The sequence below is a fragment of the Leucoraja erinacea genome, chromosome 3 (genome assembly GCF_028641065.1).
Source record: "Leucoraja erinacea ecotype New England chromosome 3, Leri_hhj_1, whole genome shotgun sequence".
Taxonomy (NCBI): Eukaryota; Metazoa; Chordata; class Chondrichthyes; order Rajiformes; family Rajidae; genus Leucoraja; species Leucoraja erinaceus.
The window spans coordinates 33,730,219-33,752,663 of NC_073379.1; the positions used below are offsets into that span (position 1 = coordinate 33,730,219).

The following is a 22,445-nucleotide window of genomic DNA, read 5'->3' on the forward strand; positions in this document are numbered from 1 at the left end:
TCCACTGGCTCTCCCTTGTCCATTTTCCTAGATACATCTTCAAAAAATTCCAGAAGATTAGTCAAGTATGATTTCCCCTTCGTAAATCCATGCTGACTCGGACCGATCCTGTTACTGCTATCCAAATGTTCGGCTATCTCATCTTTTATAATTGACTCCAGTATCTTCCCCACCACCTATGTGTGCTTATACTTTAAATGGTAATAATTTTATTGTAAAATCAATGGTTAGATTGGATGGTCTTTTCAGCGAGTGCTGATGGAAATGTTTAGGTATTTGGAAATTTCATGCTTGTCTCAGGCAAATCTGCTAGTGGATTAGAAAATGCCACAATTTCCCGTCGCACCATTTGCAAAATCAAAAATTACAGCCAAACAACACTTAAAGGCTCATTTGTAGATACCTTCATGCCAATTTGATTTACAATTACACAAACAAAACTAAATTATAATCCGATTCCTGTTTGTTCAAACCACAATATGAAACCATTTTGGGGATAAATCCTGGCAATGTATCTTGAGTGCCGAACAGCATAACAGTAACTGATATAAATGAAACAATCGGGAAGCCAATTAGTGGAAAAGATCCAAAAAGACAGATTTGGGGCAAAATTTAATGAGCAGCTGCCAGATGAGATAACTAGAAAAACTAGTCTCGACCCGAAACGTCGCCTGTTCCACACCAGAGATGTTGCCTGTCCCGCTGAGTTACTCCAGCATTTTGTGTCCATCTTTAGATAAGATAACTAGTTACACACTAATACATTCCTTCACATTCTACAGTGACCGATACATCAATGCTGAGAGATGGTGGAATATAGCAACGTATCAGGAATTTGTTTCAATTAGCCTTTACCCCAGGCACTTATCTTGTGTGTGTTTTTATTCTAAAAACTGTTAATATATCAACTGGAAAACTATAACTGTAAAGGTAATTGCTTTGGTTGGAACAGATGACAAAATAAAAAAAGGCCTGAAACGAAGATAATTTGCTGGGATCCAATTTTCCTCGCATTTTAAATGGTGGGGATAAAGTAGCCAGTTTTTTTTTTTTTTTTTTTAAAAAAAAGGTTCTTACACAAAATAAATCATGTCAATATTTTTGTAGATAATAATAAACAAGTCATCGCAATTTTATTAAAATTTTAATGTACAAATGTTAAAAAAATGATACATCAGGAATCAACTACATGATATTAAAAAAAATCTCAGTTAGTGGAGCACAGTAGCTAGTGACAGCAGACAACAGCCAATGCAAGAAATACACAACACAATTCTCTGTAGGATTTGCCAATGGCACATTGAAGAGAACTCGCCCTGAGCATTTTCCAACTATTTGGTCAATAGCGTATTCCAGGTGTTTTAATGAACATGGTAACAGACTTTGAACTATGTTTTAAACTCATGGCTTTATAATTGCAAGAACCCATGAAAGTAGACCAGACAGCTTACAGAGTACAAAATCTTCCAATGGACCTAGATACAGGTCAAATACCCTTCAAATTTTTGCCAACTACAGACATAATTATTTGACTCGAGTCACTACCATATGAAGTCAGCAAGTTTTGAGATTAAAAATTTTAAATTAAAAAGTTAGCATGGACGTCAATTCAGTTTGGTCCCTTAAAAAGTTGTTTTGAAGCTTCCTTTAAACCGAAGGTTTTATCACCAATTTAAAAAAAAAAAAAAAAAATCAAATTTCATCAAGGGTACACAATGAACTGACTGGGCATCTGATTTCACAAAAGATGGATGAACAGTACAGATAGATAATTTAGTTTCACACATTTTTATCAACCATTCAGCTTTTGCTTCAAAAGTGCAACAACAATCAATGGTTTACTATGGCAACAAGTGACGCCAATTCCCAGCAATACAAATGAAGAGAAAAGAAAACTGACATAACCTTACACTCTAGTTATTACAAATTCACTTTGGAGTTGCACTAATACACTGCAGCAGTTGTTGCATCTCTTCCTTTTTGAAAAGGCTCTACAATACAATTTTGGAATCACATGCAAATGACTAAAAGTTAACTAAATCTTTATAAAGCCCCGAGTATATTTGATTACGTAGGGTGTACAACATGGAAGCAGGCAATTAACCTGTTAATGCTCCATTCAAGCCCTTTCTAGTATAGCCTTGTCTAAATCTACCAGTGTAACCTTCTTCATGTGCGTGTCCAGTTTCCCCACAAATGTATTTATTTATTACTCTTTATTTATTACAATTGACTCTTTATTTATTACAAATGCATTTATTTATTCTATACTTTTCTCCTCTTTGGACAGTCTTAAATCGGTTTCGGATTTCTATGACATCTAATTTTGCTTTATCTCTTATCTTCTATCAAAATGATTCTCACCATTTTGTTCAGTACTTATTGGTTTTCTAATTATTAGATGTATTCATAGGACAATTGTGATTGGATTGGCAGGAATGAAGTAGCAGATTTTGAACATGATTAACAAGGCTAACTATAACGTCCTTCAGTAAGTTTAGGATTTTGCTGCAGGAGACACTACATTATAGGATAGATAGGTGCACAATGCATATGACCCTATGGATTTTGTACCACCCGTCCTAGCTAAAGCCTTACAACACACTAATAGTGGTGGTTCAACTTATCAGGGTGCCAGTAATATAATTTTATTCACAACACACAGACAGTGACCTGACTCTGGCAATCTAATAAACTCCAGACTTACTAATCAGCTGAGTTAGGGGCAATGTCAAGAAACCTATAATTCAAAGACCTGATAATTTCAAGCAAGTGTTATGGACGTTGCAACATAAGTTGTGACTTTTTTTTTTTGCATTATTATCTTGGAAACTAAGAGGGAACAAAACACACTTTAGATGATAAAGTAAATGGAATTTGATGTTAATAACGGCTCAACCGTCATCTGGCACTAAACCAAATTTGCATTTAACGGAAAATATTGGATAAACTCAGGTCAGGCAGTGATCCCCAGAGATGCTGCATGACCTCAATATCTCCACTATTCCCAGTCTTTATTGCAAACTTTATGGCTATCATTCCACCTCGCAACACATCCAACACCATCGCCCCAAACTGCCAGCTCTCCCACAGCTATACCTCGCTCTATTTACCAAATGGCAATATAAATAAAATGTGCAAGTTCAGCACTTTCCCAAATGAAATTTGCTGCTGTACTATAAATACAAATCTTCCTTCCCTAGACCCGATAGGATTTAGTTCCTCAGGCATCTGAGGGCAAGCTACATCATCCAATTAAACTTGTCCAACATCCATAAGCTCCTTCCTCTGTGTCTCTGGGTGACAACCAGCAATCAAAAGACAACTAATCATTCTCCCAACCTCTAACTCAGAGGCACCAATGATAACTATGGGCCTCATCTACTTTCTTAGTTGTGGTCAGCTCTCTCAGTGGAGGCCAAATAACAAACAAAATGTTTTGATCTCTAGTGCTTCATCTTCCTGTTGAATGATCCCCGCAGCAGGAGCCGAGTAAAGCCCAGATTCAAGACTACACATTCTGTGACCAATCTTTCATCCTGCATGCAAAACATCCCCGCATACTATATTTAGTTACATCCATTTATAGAAACCCAAGGTTTAATAGTTTCCCTGACAAGTTATTGAAAGGTGACAGTTTCATCCTGAGTTTTTTTAGCATAGCAGTTTCAAAGGAATGTTGCAACAGGACTGCAAAGTGCTACGCAAGCCAAATGAAGCAAATATTTAAAATATCGTTATGCTATTTTAAAAAGTACTACAGCACCGCTTTCATATAAAATATCCTGCAGGTTCTGCATTCAAAATGAGTGCATGATTATAATATCTATAAAGCAAAATGTTACAAAAATGGTCACTTTCCAAAGCAGTAAATGGTTATAAGATTCTTCCTCTGCATGTTAATATACATTTTCTGTCATACAGCTAAACCCAGCTTTGAACAAGTTCCATGTTACTGCAAATTGGCAACATTCTAATTAGAAAAGGTTAAAATCAAATTAACCTCCAAACACATTATTAAACAAAACAACAAAAAAAAAAAGATTTACTCCCTTCTTTTGTGGTTAATAGGAATGCACAAAGGTACAAAGGTGATGTATTGCCTGCGCTCCACAGATATCCTGAAATCAAGCTTTACCAGCTCCAGAGGCCTAGAAAAGACAAACATGCAATCTTAGACTACTTGAAAAGATAATATTTTTAATTAAAAAAAATATTTTCCTCACGACTTTTTTAATATAAAGAAATCACCTTCAAATCTTCTGCACAACAATGGACACCTCAAAAAATGTAAAAGCTGTTTTCTGTCCATATCTATTTTGTGAATAGGTTTTCAACCGCTCAACTCCCCCCACCCGCAAAACTGATGGGAGAGCTGTTGATTAAATAGTCTTTTGGCTCATATTTAGTCATTTGCCCCCATTTCATTAACCAAAAATATTACGTCAAAATAATATGTCAAATTACTGAGAAAAGGCCTTGCATATCAAGATCTCCAAGGTTCCTTGCAGACAATTAGATATTTCTGAACTGTAGTCAGTACTGCAATACAAAAAACATAAACCAATTTGCAAGCTCCTAAATGATTTGAAGATAATTAACTACAGGAAGCATTAGCCCTAAGGAACCAGCTGTTTGCTCAAATCACAGAACACAATTCATCAAGCAGAAAATTTACAGTTATAAAATACAAATACCTTTTACTTTAGAATTATAATCTACAATGGATTATGCAACGTTAATACCATATACATTTAAAACCTTGATTAAGGTTTGTTTTGAGCTGGTTATAGATTTCGTTCAACAATGTAAATTTTAAGAAATGTATTATTTCAATATCGAGTTACTTACAGGTTTGGCATTTTCATGCAGTTCATAACATGGGGAATAAATCCAAAATTAAATATTATTCATGGATTTGGGGGAAGAACTCTCAATGGAGTTGAAAAGTTCTAGGTTCAATTTTTACTCCAGAGTTGAAACCTAGGTTAACACTCTATTAAAATACTGAAACATTGAAAAATAGGTGCAGCAGTAGGCCATTCGGCTCTTCGAACCAGCACCGCCATTCAATGTGATCATGGCTGATCATCTAAAATCAGTACCCCGTTCCTGTTTTTTCCCCCCCTATCCCTCGATTCCTTTAGCCCTAAGAGCTAAATCTGACTATCTTGAAAACATCCAGTGAATTGACCTCCACTGCCTTCTGTGGCAGAGAATTCCACAGATTCACAACTCTCTTGGTGAAGAAGTTATTCCTGATCCCAGTCCTAAATGGCCCACCCCTTATTGTTAAACTGTGACCCCTGGTTCTGGACTCCAACATCGGGAACATTTTTCCTGCATCTAGCCTGTTCAATCCTCTAAGAATTTTATTTCTATATAAGACCTCCTCTCATCCTTCTAAATTCCAGTGAATACAAGCCCAGTCAACCTATTCTTTCATCATGTCCGTCCCGCCCAAAGATCTTATAGCGAAGCAAGATGGGTTACTCTCACGCAAACGTGTAGTAAACGCTCATGGGCGGATTCATGAGCGATTTTATGACTCATTTTAGCAACCTGCCTCCGCCATCTTGTTCCGCCATCTTGCTTCCGGCCAAAGATTGGATCCTCAGCAGGGAGAGGGAGTGCGCGGCCCGGGGCAGCGGGAGAGGGTGTGCGCGGCCCGGGGCAGCGGGAGAGGGTGTGCGTGGGCCCGGGGCAGCGGGAGAGGGAGTGCGCGGCCCGGGGCAGCGGGAGAGGGGATAAGGCCTAGTGTGTGTGAAGTTGCGGGGAGGTTTACAATGTTTCTTATTTACAATGTTTCTTATTTAATGTCCCGTGTCTAGTCTGAAATAAAGTTCATTATTGGATCAGAATATAATTGTGTATGTTATATGATTATATACATTTATATAATTTTCATGTACGTGTGTTTATAAACATTTTATTCTTTAACAAGAATTAACAGAATTATGAATCTAACCCTATATCACACACAAAAAGTTCCCCCGCAATGTCAATTGCCCTGCGAGTCGGGTCGGTTCCGGTTACTACAAAATCAACTCAAAACACTGTCTGTGAGCCATTTAAAAAGAAATGATTTAAAAAACATTAAAAAAAAGACAATTACCAGAGTCAAATTTTATTCTTGACAAGAAGTATGAACTGACAGATTTATGAATCTAACCCACACAAACTGTTGCCCCGCAACATTGATTACACTGCGAGTCGGGTCGGATAAGGTAGGCTCAGGTTGCTAAAATGGGCGTGGAAAAATGCCCAGGATCCCCTCCATAGCGTACTACATGTCAGCCCATTGCATTTCGCAGGAGTAGCCTATCTTGCTCTGCTATAAAATCTTTGGTCCCGCCATCCCGGGAATTAACCTGGTGAACCTACGTCTCACTCCCTCAATAGCAATAATATCCTTCCTCAAATTAGGAAACGAAAATTGCACACAATACTCCAGGTGCGGTCTCACCAGGGCCCTGTACAACTGCAGGAGGACTTCCTTGCTCCTAAACTCAAATCCTCTCGCAAAGAAGGCCAACATGCCATTAGCTTTCTTCACTGCATCCTGTACGTGCGTGCTTACTTTCAATGACTGATGTACAAGCCGACCCAGGTCTCGTTGCACCTCCCTTATTCCTAATCTGACACCATTCAGATAGTAATCTGCATTCCCATTCTTACCACCAAAGTGGATAACCTCACTTTTATCCACATTATTCTGCATTTGCGATGCTTCTGCCCACTCACCCAACCTATCCAAGTCACCCTGCAACCTCATAGCATCCTCATCGCAGCTTACACTGCCACCCAGCTTTGTGTCATCCGCAAACTTGGAGATGTCACATTTAATTTCCTCGTCTAAATCATTGATATATATTGTTAATAACAGGAGTCCAAGCACCGAGCCTTGCGACACTCCACTAGTCACTGCCTGCCATTCTGAAAAGGACCCGTTAATTCCTACTCTTTGCTTCCTGTCTGCCAACCAGTTCTCTATTCATGTCAATACTCTACCCCCAATACCATGTGCTCTAATTTTGTACACTAATCTCATGCGTGGGACCTTGTCATAAGCTTTTTGAAAGTCCAGATACACCACATCCACTGGCTCTCCCTTATCCATTCTACTTATTACATCCTCAAAAAAATTCCAGAACATTAGACAAGCATGATTTTTCCTTGATAAATCCATGCTGACTTTGACCGATCCTGTTTTCCAAACGCGCTGCTATAATAGTCAATAATTGACAAGCATCTTCCCCACTATCGATGCAATGCTAACTGGTATATAATTCCCCATTTTCTCTCTCCCTCCTTTCTTAAAAAGTAGAGTTACATTGGATAAGTTCCAGTGAACTGGAGGGTAGCCAGAGTCGAGAGAACGCTGGAGAATGATCACCAATTTCTAGGGCCACCTCCTTGAGTCCTCTGGGATGCAGACCAACAGGCCCTGGAGATTTATCTGCTTTCAATCCCAACAGTTTACCCAACACAATTTCCTGACTAATGTGAATTGCCTCCAGTTCCTCCCTCCCATTAGATCCTCGGTCCCCTAGTATTACAGGGAGATTGTTTGTGTCTTCCTTAGTGAAGACAGAACCAAAGTACTCGTTTAACTGCCATTTCCTTGTTTCCCCATTCTAAATTAATCTGTCTCTGAGAGTAAGTGACCTATATTTGTCTTTACCAATCTTTTCCTTTTTACATATCTAAAGAAGCTTTTACGGTCAGTTTTTATATTCCTGCAAGCTTGCTTGCCCCACACCCTCAGCTGCACATGACAATTCTGAAAATATATCCTTGGCTCTTGGCTATGGTTAGGCATACATCTTTAGTTCAATAGTTTATATTTCAGGTTTAGCTTGAGGAGGGGGAGCTGTGTGTTTTGTGTTTTTTATTAGTGTTAGTCAATATAGTTAATTTACATTATTAAAGCTTCAATCGATCAGGTGCATCAACATTTGGCCACCAAACAATATAGAAGAATCAAGATAATGTGATATGTCTCTGCACTGATGTTGCAAGTGACAAACCAATGGAGCTACATGATTTTTGATCCATTTACCCTAACTTTGGAGGAACAACAGTGTCGGACACAAGCAACTCATTATGCAAAGTAATAAAGAATACTTTACTCATTTATCACGGTTGAAGCAAGGCTACTCTATGATCCGTTATAGAATGTGTTTAGCATCAGTCAACTTTTTTTTTTTAACCATGGCTATTAAATGCTTGGTTTAATGCTGGAGACCTTTTGTAAATTATCTGCTAGCTCAAACATCCTTGGAGCAAACTCCCTCAACTGAACTTTTAAAATAATCTTCATTTTCTTTACAGCAATTGTGCACTGTTTTGGGTCAGTGCTTTTACTCTTCTGCTTGTTTGCATCACTGCAAAGCCACTGAATAGTGCATGCCATTAACAAGCTCATCTCATCCCAGAGATAAATGGGAGTGATGCGCATTGAAAACCATGCAAAGCAAATTGTAAATTCCACACAGTTGCCACTTAGAATTAGCATGGAGTTAATATTTACAATAAAGATCAGTAAATACTGGAAAATAGTGTAAGAATGAACTGCAGATGCTGGTTTAAACTAAAGATAGACACAATGTGGTGGAGTAGCTCAGTGAGACAGGCAGCGTCTGTGGAAAGAAGGGACGGGTGACGTTTCGGGTCAAGACATCTGAAGGGTCTCAACCCGAAACGTCACCCATTCCTTCTCTCCAGAGAGGCTGCCTGCCCCACTGAGTTACTCCAGCACTTTGTGTCTATCTCTGGAAAATAAAGTACTCTTTTCCCTCACTCAGTAGCATTAAAACAGAGTACATGTTAATGCAAATGTTAGCATTGTTAGATCTTGTTCCGTGAATTACTTGCCATGTGACCCATATTAAGTGGACTTTATTAACCAAATACAAATTCAATCTCTTTTGTTGGAGGAAGCATTTACTCAAATTCTCAAACTGACAAATCTCAATCCTCAAAATGTTTTTTTTTTTGTTTTTTTTTTTTAAAACAGCTTTTTTTTCAGAAAGACCCAGCAGAAAAAAAAATGTTCACTTACTCCAAACACAGATGAAAATGAATCACATACAGTGACACATGAAAAGAAAATTAAGGTAGAAAGCAATTTAGAAATTAGTTTAATTCACAACACAAAAAGAACTTTAAAAGCATTAGCAGAAGAAAGCAAGATAATGGAATAATTCAATAATTGGACAATTCCATAACGTCCAAAATTCCACTGCAGCAGCAAAGATTAGACAAGTGTAGACCATATTAATTTTGAATATCATTGCTCTCGTGAACAAAGTTAATATAATATTTTTAAATAATTAAATCTCCAGTGCATCAAAAATAACATTTGAAAAGCGCAATGTCCAAAAATCTATCATCTTCAGAAAAAGTTACAAAATGAAACCAAACCCTACTCGTGAAAAAATAAATCTCAGAGCAATGTACCAACTAACCCCAAAATTAAGCAAATATTTCACCAAGAAAACAATGCAGCATTAACCATACAAATGAGAAATTAATTTACTAATTGTCAGTAAACTGCTGGTCAAACCTATTTGTGTGCTTATTTTTCGAACTCACACAGAGAGTGGTGAATCTCTGGAACTCTCTGCCACAGAGGGTAGTTGAGGCCAGTTCATTGGCTATATTTAAGAGGGAGTTAGACTGTGGCCCTTGTGGCTAAGGGGATCAGGGGGTATGGAGCGAAGGCAGGTACGGGATACCGAGTTGGATGATCAGCCATGATCATATTGAATGGCGGTGCAGGCTCGAAGGGCCGAATGGCCTACTCCTGCACCTAATTTCTATGTTTCTATCTTTCTATGAAATCTGGGTGCAGCTATCTGAACTCAACATCTCATTCTGCAGTTATTTATTGTTCCTTAGCAATTTTTTATTTATTTTTTTTATAAAGAAAATACCTGATTGGTTTAAAAAGCCAAAAAAGTGCATTGTAGTGCGATCTGGGTGCACATTATGCTAATTGCTCCAGACCTAGATTTAAAATTAATGTTTAACAACTTAATCAAAGCAATGCAAATACATTACCAGCAGGAATACCCTGAAAAAATGATGTGCAACAGCATGCAACTTTATACATTTCAATTCTCAACCCTCCCAGATATGTTCGCCTTAATATGCCTCTATTTAATCTTAATGGTCCCACTGATTGGGATTTAGCAGGGATTATAGAGCTGACAGGGCAAGTGCAAACCTGCCAAAATAAATCGTTATTTAACTAATCAGGGCAATAATGATGGAAGTGGCCCCACTACAAAATAAAACAATATTTAAAAATAATTATCAATACCGTTGAAAGAATAAATAATAATTATCAGCAGGTTGAGTAGACATTGGGCTTCAATGCCAGTCAAAAAGCACATAAAGATCAAACTATTACCCAGTCCCATCTCAGCTAACTGCCACAAAGGGGGGACGAAATAAGGAAAATAATACTCCCACCCAGCTGATTGGCAAATAGATAAAGAGGAAGAGCAGGAGATCCTGAGTAATGCACAAAGCAAAGACTTCACCAGAGTGAGACCAATCGACAAAGACAGAGACACACAAGTAGTAACAGTGAAACTCCTCGAGGATGGCCGATTCCTCACTGTTACCTACCATTGATCTCATTTCAGCCACATTACCAGTGGCAGATCGCATTGCTTTCTTGCTATCATCCATGAATTCCTGAAACAAAAACCATAACAAGTGTATTGAAGATTCCTATTAAGCAAAAGACCATAAACAAACAAAATATGATCATTTCTGCATGCACACAGAAATCCTTTAGCAAGTTTATTAAATATTTAAATCAAAACTTGAATTGCTATGTTGATGAATGCGATATTGAATAAATTAAAACTCACAATTCTCAACATGAATTAACTTTTTGAAAAGGGAGCGACTACAGAATCAGCTTGTTTCATCTTGTTTAATGATAAGTGGGGGAGGGCAGATGTGTTAGCACTGAAACATTACATTATTTCAACTTGTTACTCATGGAAGATCTGTGATACAGTAGTAAATATTTAACATGGTCTAATATGAAAAACTTCTCCGTACAAGATCTCCGTACACAAATCTCCAGGAAAACCTTCAATCAAGTTCCACACAAGAACTTTCTCTTTAACTCACCATTAAACCTTTATCCATGTAATACTCTCGTCCAGGACTCCCATCATTGTATTTGCAGTCAACCGCAAAGCAGAGGAAAAGGACATCCACCACCATCTCATAAATGGACAAGAAGCAATGTGACACGAAGAAGGCAAACAGGCAAATAATGATAAGTGGCAGGACCCACACTGTATAATCTCGCTGATAGTTGAGTAGTATTATACCAACAAAACCTGTGATAAATACGATAAGGAGCTGAAAATAGAACAGAATAGAAATAGATTAACCAACGGGATTATATGAAAACAATAAGGCTCAGAAATATTTTACAACTGTTTAAATGTATGCATTTGAGTGCAGACATTGTTGTACGAGTTTAGGAAAAGGAAAATCTTAATTTTTTTATTTGTAAAGTAAAGAAAACTAAACTAAACGTTCCAAAATCATGGCATGGTTCATAAGCAAATCAATAAAGTGGAGGTTTCAACAACTCATTCTTAAATTCAAATATGTCAAATGCCATGCGAGTGCAACCAACAATGTAGCAAATTGACCCCAGGTGCTTCACAAAAACACTTAACAACAAGTTCTAGAAAGAGATAATAGGACAGATGACCAATGTTATATTTGATTAGGATGCTCCTCAAAGCTTCCTCCAACAGAGGAAAAGATAATGAAAGATGTGGAAAAGAGTAGGTTGGTGAGAGGAAACTCCAGGATTGATAGTCAGAGCCATCAATAATGGGGTAAATAGATTTAGTCATTGATGCGGTCAGAATTGGAGGAGCAACACATCTGGGGAAGACTGCACATTTAGAGATGTGAGAAATAGGGAAGGAGGTTCATGTAAAGAGGTTAAATGCTGAACCATAACACCAGCTCTGTTACATTCCATTAACCACAAAAATCCATTTGCATTCTGTATTTTCCACCCTTCCACTGCATCCTCGTGTTTTGGTCATCAATACGCTTACAGTTTTGGTGAAATAGCATTGGCCTAATGTTAGTTCTGTTTCTCCTCACTTTCAGATTACGGGATTCACAGTTACACAGGATGCTGCAGATCAGGATGGATCTTCAAATAGTTCATTAGATATAATAATAAAGCCAAAATAGACAATTCACAAACCTTTCCCAGTAACAGCACAAAATCACCAACTGTATTAATTGCTGCCACTCTCAGTGCATTCTCCACCAGAATCATGATAGCATCCTTGGCGGATGTGCAGAAGCTGGTACCGTTTATGGCTGATGCTATATATGCATTCTATCAATATAAAACATTCAAAACCATTAATACCTGTACTTCATGAAATATTCCTTTAATAAAATAATTTGACTGTGTCAACTTGAAAAAGTTCTTCATAAATGTATGTTTGAGATTGGAATAATCAAGTGTACAAGGTTGACATTCGGGGGGGGGGAACTGACTTTGTTTATATTTTACACTGCATTATGTGCCAATTGCTCCCATGACTTGTTTTTGTGATAAACATTTCACATCACATTTGATATATTTTGTCACATTTTCATCAGATGCTCTCACATTTTCTCAGTTTTGTCATATGCTCTGGCTTTAACTTCCAACATCTATCCCATGAGCAATAATTTTTTCAAGTTCAAATTTGAGGTCCCAAGAACCTACACTTTATCAGGTTCCCATATTTCTCTATGAAGTGCATCCCGTACAATTTATAATTTCCAATTAGTTATCATAAAATTAGAACAATATAGTAAAGACTATTTCTCCCTGTTTAACCATGTCAGCACTGCGAGAGGTCCAATTATTCTTATTCCCGTCTTTCAGCCATAGTCCAGTAATCTGTCAAATGTTTCCAATTTCCTTCTGAAATGTTATTAGAGCAAATTCAGCCATTGCCTGCATTTGCAGCTCATTCCATGTAGCTGACCTGATCCTCCCACAACTTGGAGGCGTATTAAGCATATGGCGAGGTATTGATCAGGTACCAGAATACCAAGGGGCTTTGGAGGAGGCAGAGATGGGGGGGGGGGGGCCTGGATTTACCTCAGGTTGCTGTGTATTGAGACAATGACCGATGCCTTTGAAATGTGTCTACCAATTGACGAGAGAGAGAAGCCCAGACTTGTCTCAGTGATGTATATTGAGACAATGACCTTTGTGATGTCTTGTCTTGAAAGTACCAAATGACCAATGCCTTTGAAATGTGTCTACTAATTGACAAGAGAAGCTCAGACACATCCTGTGGTAATGTGTATTGACTGTATCTCTGACCATGACTAACATCTTTGGAATGTGACTAAGTGACAAACACACAGTATAAAAGATCGTGCAACTCTTTGTTCATTGAAGTGTTGGCACGGGGGGAGTCAGGTGTCTGTGTTGCTTACTTGACTGGTGTGGCCCTGTCACTTCCCGGCCGATGATCAGTAAAGCTTGAGTTGGTCTAACTAACCTTTTTGTGAGTTGTCTGTTTATCAAGAGTGAACCTTAACAAGGGTTCTAACTGTCTACTCTATTAGTCCCTCTCAATTTTACCTACTTCTGTCAGTTCTCCCCTTGCCTCTGACGCACCAGAGAAAACAATCCATTTTCTAATTTCTCCTTATAGCTGATATCCTCCAATTCATGCAGCATCTTCTGGTAAACGTCTTCTATACTGTTTCCAAAGCCTCCAAATCCCTCCTGTAATGGGGCAACCAGAACTGCACACAATGCTCCACAAATGACCTCAACAAAGACCTATAAAACTGCAATATGACTATCTGACTCTCAGACTGAATTCTCCCACTAATAAAGCCAAGCATACCATAGATCTTCCTTACTCGTCTTCCTTATTGTCTACTTATGTGGCCATTTTCAGAGAGCTTTGGATTTGGAACCCAAGATTCCTTTGTACATCAATGCTGTTAACGGTGTTAACTGCAGATGTTCCCCTTGCATTCGGCCTCCTAAATGGAACACCTCACACTTGCTCATATTAAACTGCATCTGCCTTTTCTCTGCCCATTTCTGGAGCTGATCAACAGCTTCTCTTGCCACATTCACAGTCCGACCTGTTGAATATTTTCAACTTCTGTTTTATTTCAGATACCCAGCAGATGGTGTTGGGTATCTGAAATAATCATAATACCCACATCAATTGACTTGAATTCATAAAGGTTAATAGTCAGTATACCAAGTTATCAACAGACACATTTCACAGAAAACAAACATCTTTGCTTTTAAGAAAAAAATAGCCCTAAATCTATTTAGTGAGGTAATCAGGTAAAAGTAAAATAAAAGTTTTTATTGAGCGATTTCGATCAACACAAGGAGAAATGAGATAAACCATAATGGAATAACCTACAATTACAGAAATTCTGATAACAAATAAGATGTATGTTAGATGGATTAATATAATTTTAGAATTTGACAGATAAAATATTCATGTACACAATAATTAACCTGCACACTAGACAGAAGAATATACATTTGTGATTTACCAGGTAACTTATTTTACTTTTAACTTCTTCACATTCTTTAAAAAAAACGTTCAAACGTCCCCAAAAGAGTCAATTGAGCCGACATAAAAAATGGAAATGAAAAAACCTTACCCGATTGAGATAGAGCAGGCACTTTTCTAAACACCAGAGGCAACACATGCACGATTTCAGCATACACTTTGCACAAGCATTTTCCTAGATTTTAAACAAAAGTGTTAACAAACCTTCAAAACTTGATAAAACCTGGTTTCAGTAATGCCAACATGACATTGAATGTGAAGGTTTGCTGGGGGATATGAATGTTTACCTTGCCTTTGAGCTGGCTGTGAATATACACAAGGATCATTCGTGGGATCTTTACCAAAGTGATGATGAAGGAACCCTTGGCTACGGTTCCCAGATGATATTTTACCAGCCGACACATGGAAGAAAGGATTGGCGTTGCTGGCAAGTTACGCTTGTCCCTGAGTAAATTCAGATAAAGGCAGTAATTGGAACAATGATCATGTTAGGAGAGCAAGCACATGTTCATTATTATATAAAGCATTCCCAAACATTGCTGTATGCACACCTGAGGAAAAATCGAGCATGTAATTTTTTTTAATGCAAAATTAGTTATCTAAAATTACCTGACTGATGTCAGAGGCTGTCAGAAAATGTTAATTCATTAAACTACCCCAGAACTTAGTTTAAGAAACCAAGAGAATACGGTGGAATATACTGATGAATAATTTATCAGTTGCAACATTTGTCAGTGCAAATCAGACATGTGCTTCATCTCAATGTAGCGCAAAATATGATAAATACGAGCACATTTAGCCGCCTGTTGTGCCCCCGGACGCAATGGAACAGTTCCATACTGTACTAAGCTAATGGGTCAGATAAACTTGGCACCAAGTCTTGGGCGGCACTCCTAACACAATCCTATCCTATCACTGGAAAGGGATTGCCAACTTAGATTGAAAGATTAGGTCAAGATTTATTTCTCAGTTTAATTAAAATTAATGTTTTTAGTTAATTTGCATCATGTTTTGAAAAGTATCTTTGTTTATGTCAGCGTTAAAATGTATTTAAATTGTTCCTGAGCCAATATTTTTAAGTAGTATAGAATATAGAATAATACAGCAAAGGATCGGGCCCTTTAGCCCACAATGACCCTGCTCACTACGATGTCAATTTAATTGATTTTATTCTTATCTGCAAGCATGAGAAGTGGCGGTGCTGTGAAACGGCTGCAGTTCGCCTGCAGTCTGTCTTTACTTTTTTTGTGTTGTTTTTTTTGACTGGTTCAGTTAAACTTTTGGTTATTAGGTGGTATTATGGGGGGGGGGGGGGGGGGGGGGGGGGGGGGGGGGGGGGGGGGGGGGGGGGGGGGGGGGTGGGGGGGGGGGGGGGGGGGGGGGGGGGGGGGGGGGGGGGGGGGGGGGGGGGGGGGGGGGGGGGGGGGGGGGGGGGGGAAAACAGGGCTTTCTGTCTCTCCCTTCGGGGGAATGCAACTTTTTTGTCGTATCCCCCTTCTCTTCCCCCGCCCGAGCCGAGGCCTAATGGCGGAGCTGGCGGCCTCCAACCTGCGACCGACCTCGAGGCTCCGGAGGTAGAGCCAGCCAGGACTTACCAACGCGAGGCTGGCCGTCTTCGAGCTGCGGCAACGTTCGGGCAGCGGCACGACTCGGCGCTCCGGTGAGGGCGGACGGCGCGGGGCTGAGATACTCCCGTGTAGGCGGCCCGGCTACCGGCTGGAAGGCGCTCCCGTGTGGGTGGCCTGGGTCCCGGCTGGAAGGCGCTCCCGTGTGGGCGGTCCGGCTCTCGGCTGGAAGGCGCTCCCATGGGGGCGGACCGGTGCAGGGCTGAGACACTCCCGTGTGGGCGGCCCGGTGCGGGGCGGAGACGGTGCTCCGGTGGCTGAGGCGGCGGCGACCTGAAACCGGGGCTCGGCCGCGGGCCAGTGGATGACATTGTCGGGAGCTCGCAGGTCACAGGCTGGTGCCTGTTTTCCGGAGCTCCCGTGGCAACAGCTGCGTCCGCTGGACTGGAGAGCGGCAGCTTCAACCACCCCCGGGCCGCGGAGCTTGAACCGCAGGACTGACTTACCATCGCCCGGTGGGGTATCGCCTCAGCGCAGAGGGAGACGAGGAGGGAAGAGACAGTAGCTCTAAGACTTTTGTCTCCATCACAGTGAGGAGGTGCTTGGTGAATTCACTGTGGTGGATGTTAATTTGTGTTTATTGTGTGTTGTTATTATTACATGTATGGCTGCAGGCAACAACAATGACAAATAAAGGATTAAATTCAATTCAATGGGGTTTAAATCCCTACATTTCCTGTCTGTTCATGTGCCTGTGAAAATACTATTGTATCTGCATCCATTAATTCCCATTTCAACTTTCTAGCACTCTTATGTATAAAATAATTGGCTATAATTGGCAAATATCCAGGAAAGCTCACCACCAGTCCATGGAAATCTGCAACAACCAATTCTGGTCAGTTATCACACAAGGGTAGCAGCTGGTGCAGCTGGTAGAGCTGCCGCTTACAGCATCAGAGGTTCGATCTAACCTCGGGTGCTGTCTCTGTGAAGTTTGCATGTTTCTCCCTATGACCACGTGGATTTCATCTGGATGTTCACGTTTCCACCCACATCTTAAAGATATGCAGGTTTGTACATTAATTGGCCTCTAAATTGCCCTTTGTGCGTAGGAAGTGAATAAGAAAGTGAGATGACATAGAACTAGCGTGAACAGGTACTCGTGGGATGAGGGCCTATTTCCATTCAGTATCTCTAAACTAAACTCATTGAGAGATGCTGAACAAGTTGAAGCTCCGTAAAATTGCACACATTCTTTCCCTTAATTTATACACATCCCATCTCAGGGTCTGCAACCCTCTCAGGGATGGTTATCCTGAGGTTTTAAGGTCGTTCAGTCAGAAATTTCACCAGAAAGTAAAATTAAATATGGCACACACACCACCTGCCCCAGCCAAAGGATTCTTAACAGTCCCTGAGATTACCCCAACTTCTTAATTGCAAGTTTCAGATATTATTGGGCATTTAGAAACATAGAAAATAGGTGCAGGAGTAGGCCATTCAGCCCTTCGAGCCTGCACCGCCATTCAATATGATCATGGCTGATCATCCAACTCAGTATATCGTATCTGCCTTCTCTCCATACCCCCTGATTCCTTTAGCCACAAGGGCCACATCTAACTCCCTCTTAAATATAGCCAATGAACTGGCCTCAACTACCTTCTGTGGCAGAGAATTCCAGATTCACCACTCTGTGTGAAAAATGTTTTCCTCATCTCGGTCCAAAAAGATTTCCCCCTTATCCTTAACCTGTGACCCCTTGTTCTGGACTTCCCCAACATCAGGAACAATCTTCCTGCATCTAGCCTGTCCAACCCCTTAAGAATTTTGTAAGTTTCTATAAGATCCCCCCTCAATCTTCTAAATTCTAGCGAGTACAAGCCGAGTCTATCCAGTACCCAGTACCTCATTTGTAGTGGAAATGAGGGCAGGGTTTGTACTGTACCAATTATAATAAATTGAACTTTTATTAACAAAGGTTGGGGGCCATGACACAAAATCACACAAAAGCAAATGGAGTGGTTTCTGCTCGGGAATAGACAATAGAAACATAGAAATTAGGTGCAGGAGTAGGCCATTCGGCCCTTCGAGCCTGCACCGCCATTCAATATGATCATGGCTGATCATCCAACTCAGTATCCTGTACCTGCCTTCTCTCCATACCCCCTGATCCCCTTAGCCACAAGGGCCACATCTAACTCCCTCTTAAATATAGCCAATGAACTGGCCTCAACTACCCTCTGTGGCAGAGAGTTCCAGAGATTCACCACTCTCTGTGCTATTACACTTAGTAGGCCAGGTAACAACTGCGGCGAGAGGGAGCTAATATTTTAAGGAAACTTTAATATCAGACCCACAATGGCTGGAATCAACGATCCTCTTTTCCCCCAAAAAACTGAATAACACAATATATAAGAAGAACCCAATTATATATGGTACAATAAGAATTTGGAAACAAATAAAATTATCTTTAAAATTAAGAAATCTATCACTGTTAATGCCAATTGCGAATAACCCTTTATTTAAACCATCTCTTATTGATAAGACATATAACCAATGGGAAAGTCTTGGAATTAGAAGGATCAGGGATATGTACGAAACAGGAAACCTACTATCATTCCAACAACTACAATTAAAATTTAAATTGAAAAACAACCAATATTTTAAATATCTTCAGATTTGCGACTTTGTGAAAAAATATATACAAGGATATCAAAAAGTAACTCCTGACTTATTGGAAGAAGCAATGAATATTGAAGCTGACTCACAAAAATTAATATCCTATTTATATAATAGTATTCTAAATATAGACCTACCATCGACAGAGGTACTTAGAGAAGAGTGGGAACGGGAATTAATGATAAAAATTACGAAGGTTAAATGGGAAAAATACCTGATATATATTCACAAATGTTCAATTAATGTAAGACATAATCTAATACAATTTAAAATTGTACATAGATTATATTATTCAAAAACAAGATTGAACAAATTTTATCCAAATATATCCGCCACTTGTGATAAATGTCTAGCCCAAAAGGCAACTATAACACACTCCTTAGTTTCCTGCATAAAACTTTATAGATTTTGGAATGATATTTTTGAAATACTTACAAAATTATTCAAGACAAGAATGGAACCTAATACTGAAATGATTATATTTGGTGTAATGGAAGATGGGAATAAATTGAACACATCTCAAAATCTATTCCTTAATTATGGTTTAATAATAGCAAAAAAATTAATACTTAAATTTTGGAAGGGTACATCAATACCAACGCTTAAAATGTGGATTGCAAGTATGTTGGACACCGCTCATCTTGAGGAAATGCGATTCCTCCTAATGGATAAATCAGACCAATTCATAACGAGTTGGTCTCCATTCGTTGTTTTTTTGGAATCATATGGTGCAACACAATTGTAAAAAATAACTGTTTCAGGACTGGACGAGGGTTGGTCAAGACTATAAATAATGATCTCCTTTTCTTTTCACTATTTTCTCTCTCAACTTTCTTCATTTACTCGTTTTCTTTCTTCACACACTATATATTTCACATTTTTCTATCCTTTACTATCTAACCTCTTTTTCTTATTCTCATCTTTTTTCAATGTAACAAAAAAAAAAGAAGTTGTACATAAAATGTATTATGAAAATATATATTAGGCACTTTGGTGCCATATGACTGTGCTTACTTCTAATAAAATAAAATATTAAAAAAAAAAAAAAAAAAAACAATGGCTGGAATCACTAAATTTTAATTCTGCTCCTGCAAAGGCTGGAACTCCTTGCTTCTGCATACAGTCTATGAATAGTAAATTCAGAAAGCTGAATCTGTCAATTCACTCCACTGCTGTGGGCCTCTTGGAATTCAACCTTAACTCCTCAGAACTCAATGTTAATAAACTTGCATGTTTTCAAGAAATGCATTTATTCCTCAATAACAATTTTACAAAATGGAAGCAGTGAAGCTTTTTCATCAAACAGGTTTTGTAAGACGGCTGGTTTGATGACTTGCCTGCCAAAAATCAACCTTTAATTATGCAACGCTACAAAATCTCCTTTTCCAAACCCAGAGGTAAAACAAATTTTCCCACCCACTTAAACTTCAGTGTAAATGCAGAAATTATCAGAACTAATAAAACTAAATTGTGCAAATCAGTAATATTTAAAAACCTCTAATATTATGGATCACCTAAAATAACTAAATATTGATAAATAACCCATTACTACCAAAGGCATTTCAATAGATGATAGGCCGACACAAGATGGATTGAAAGATACAACAAGGAAGCAGGCTCTTCGGCCCACTGAGACCTAACTCAGCATTGGAGCTTTACAATTCCAAAGAGGTAGTATAACATTGATCACCCATTTTTTGCTAGATCAATGCCCGCAATGGGGCAGGTTGCGAGATTGGAATTACATTTCTAGGACCATTCAGAAGTTTAAGAACAGAGGGTAAAAAACAGTCAATGCAGCAAATAGACTCCTCCTACATCACAAAAAATAAGAAACATTAATACAAAATTATTTAACATACTTAAAATTTCCAAAACATAATTTGTGTGAAAAAATCCATTCCAGGTGATTTCTATGAGTATGGGGAAAAGTCTAAACTGATCTATGTCTATCTTTGTGATTTAAAGGCCAAAATGTCTTGTGACAAAAGGCCGAAACACCCAGTGATGTTGAGGCACACAACTGAAGATGTGTCTGATTGGTAGCAAAATCACCTAGTGGTCACCCCCAAGAATACCGGGTGTCAGTTGTGGTGAAGAACCTTAGGGATTGTAACATCCAGTCCTACTAATCAATATGAACACCTGGATCAAACCAGTGACCGCTGCGAAAGGGCAGCCGACAACTAGGGTAAGACCTAGTGACGGCCTGGAGAGACTGCTGACCGGAGGGAATAGACCCCACTGGGGCTGGCATGGGCTAGCTCCTCATGCCAGCAGGATCCATTGCTAATCAGCGTTTTGGATCCACCCTTATATTGCTACGGAAGGAATCGACTATGAATAAGAGAACTAGCACAGCAATTGACAGAGCAGCAGCCCCAACAGGACACAAGCTACGAAGCTGCATCTGTGGCTGGGAAAATATAAGATCAGAGAAGGATCTCAAGATCCACCAGGGCAGGGAAAAGTACCTGGGGGAGCTTGGTGTGGGGCCTCACATTGACCATTACCTTCTAAGAGGTAGGTCAAATCAGTCAAGTGAAGCCCAGTGCCAGGCTAACCACCACAGTCCACGGGGTATCAGCACCCCAGGCAAAGCTCAACCAAGTATTGTTCCACCAACAGACACGAGTCCAGACCCAACCAGCCACAGTCAGCGGTAGAAAAGAAGATGGAAGGAAAAAAGCAGAATGGAGCAGTCACTGGCTGTGGCTGAAGATAAAAGATGCTGTCTGGGCTGCCACGTGACCATCTAGAGGTTAACAATAAGACACACACCCAGGGCCTGATTCGACTGAGGATGTCTTGTGATAAAAGGCTGAAACACCCAGTGATGTTGAGGTACACAACTGAAGATGTGTCTGATTGGTAGCAAAATCACCTAGTGGTCACCCCCAAGAATACCGGGTGTCAGTTGTGGTATAGAACCTTAGGGATTGTAGCATCCAGTCCTACTAATCAATCAATATGTTAAAAAAAAAAAAATGGAATTAATTGTCATTAATTAATTCAAGAGCTTGAAGACAGCCACGATTAATAGAAAATTGTGATTTCCATTTTAACTAAATCTTTACAACCCAGGAAAACAGAAGTTCCTGGAACAACCAAAAGGTAAATTTATTTTGTATCAACATTCGGCTAGTCTCCAACAACTCCTACCAACTTCTTCAGATGCATACTAGAAAAACATATTCTCAGGTTGCATCACAACTTGGTTTGGGGACAACTCTGCCCAGGATCTTAAGAAATTACAGATTGTTGCAGAAGAAACTTAGTCCATCACACAGAACTCCATCTACACTTCATACTGTCTCTAGAAAGCAGCCAACATAATCAAAGACCTTTTTCACTCTTGTAATTTCCTCTTCTTCCCCACTGTAGTCAGGCAGAAGATACAAAAGCTTGAAAGCATGTACCAAGAGATTCAGAAACAATTCCTTCCCCTGATATACTACTTCTTTGGAATTGTAAAGCTCCAATGCTGAACTATATTCTGCACTTAAGGGCCTGTCCCACGAGCATGCAGCAAGCGCGACCTAACGTGGTTGCTTGAGCCGTATGGCCTCGCGGGGCCGGT

At 39.5% G+C, this 22,445-nt stretch overlaps 1 protein-coding gene across 1 annotated transcript in view; it reads right to left on the reverse strand.

Annotated features, from left to right (window-relative positions):
- Nucleotides 1-1,116: 1,116 nt before the first annotated feature.
- The window catches only part of LOC129695445 (choline transporter-like protein 1), a 63,290-nt gene continuing 41,961 nt past the window's right edge, over nucleotides 1,117-22,445 (reverse strand). The window contains exons 11-16 of the mRNA XM_055632403.1: nucleotides 14,909-15,065; nucleotides 14,713-14,796; nucleotides 12,266-12,403; nucleotides 11,155-11,391; nucleotides 10,639-10,707; nucleotides 1,117-4,151 (exon numbers count right to left, since the gene is read on the reverse strand). Coding sequence (XP_055488378.1) covers nucleotides 4,128-4,151; nucleotides 10,639-10,707; nucleotides 11,155-11,391; nucleotides 12,266-12,403; nucleotides 14,713-14,796; nucleotides 14,909-15,065 — 709 coding nt within the window. The 3' untranslated portion in view covers nucleotides 1,117-4,127. The remainder of the gene's footprint in view (nucleotides 4,152-10,638; nucleotides 10,708-11,154; nucleotides 11,392-12,265; nucleotides 12,404-14,712; nucleotides 14,797-14,908; nucleotides 15,066-22,445) is intronic.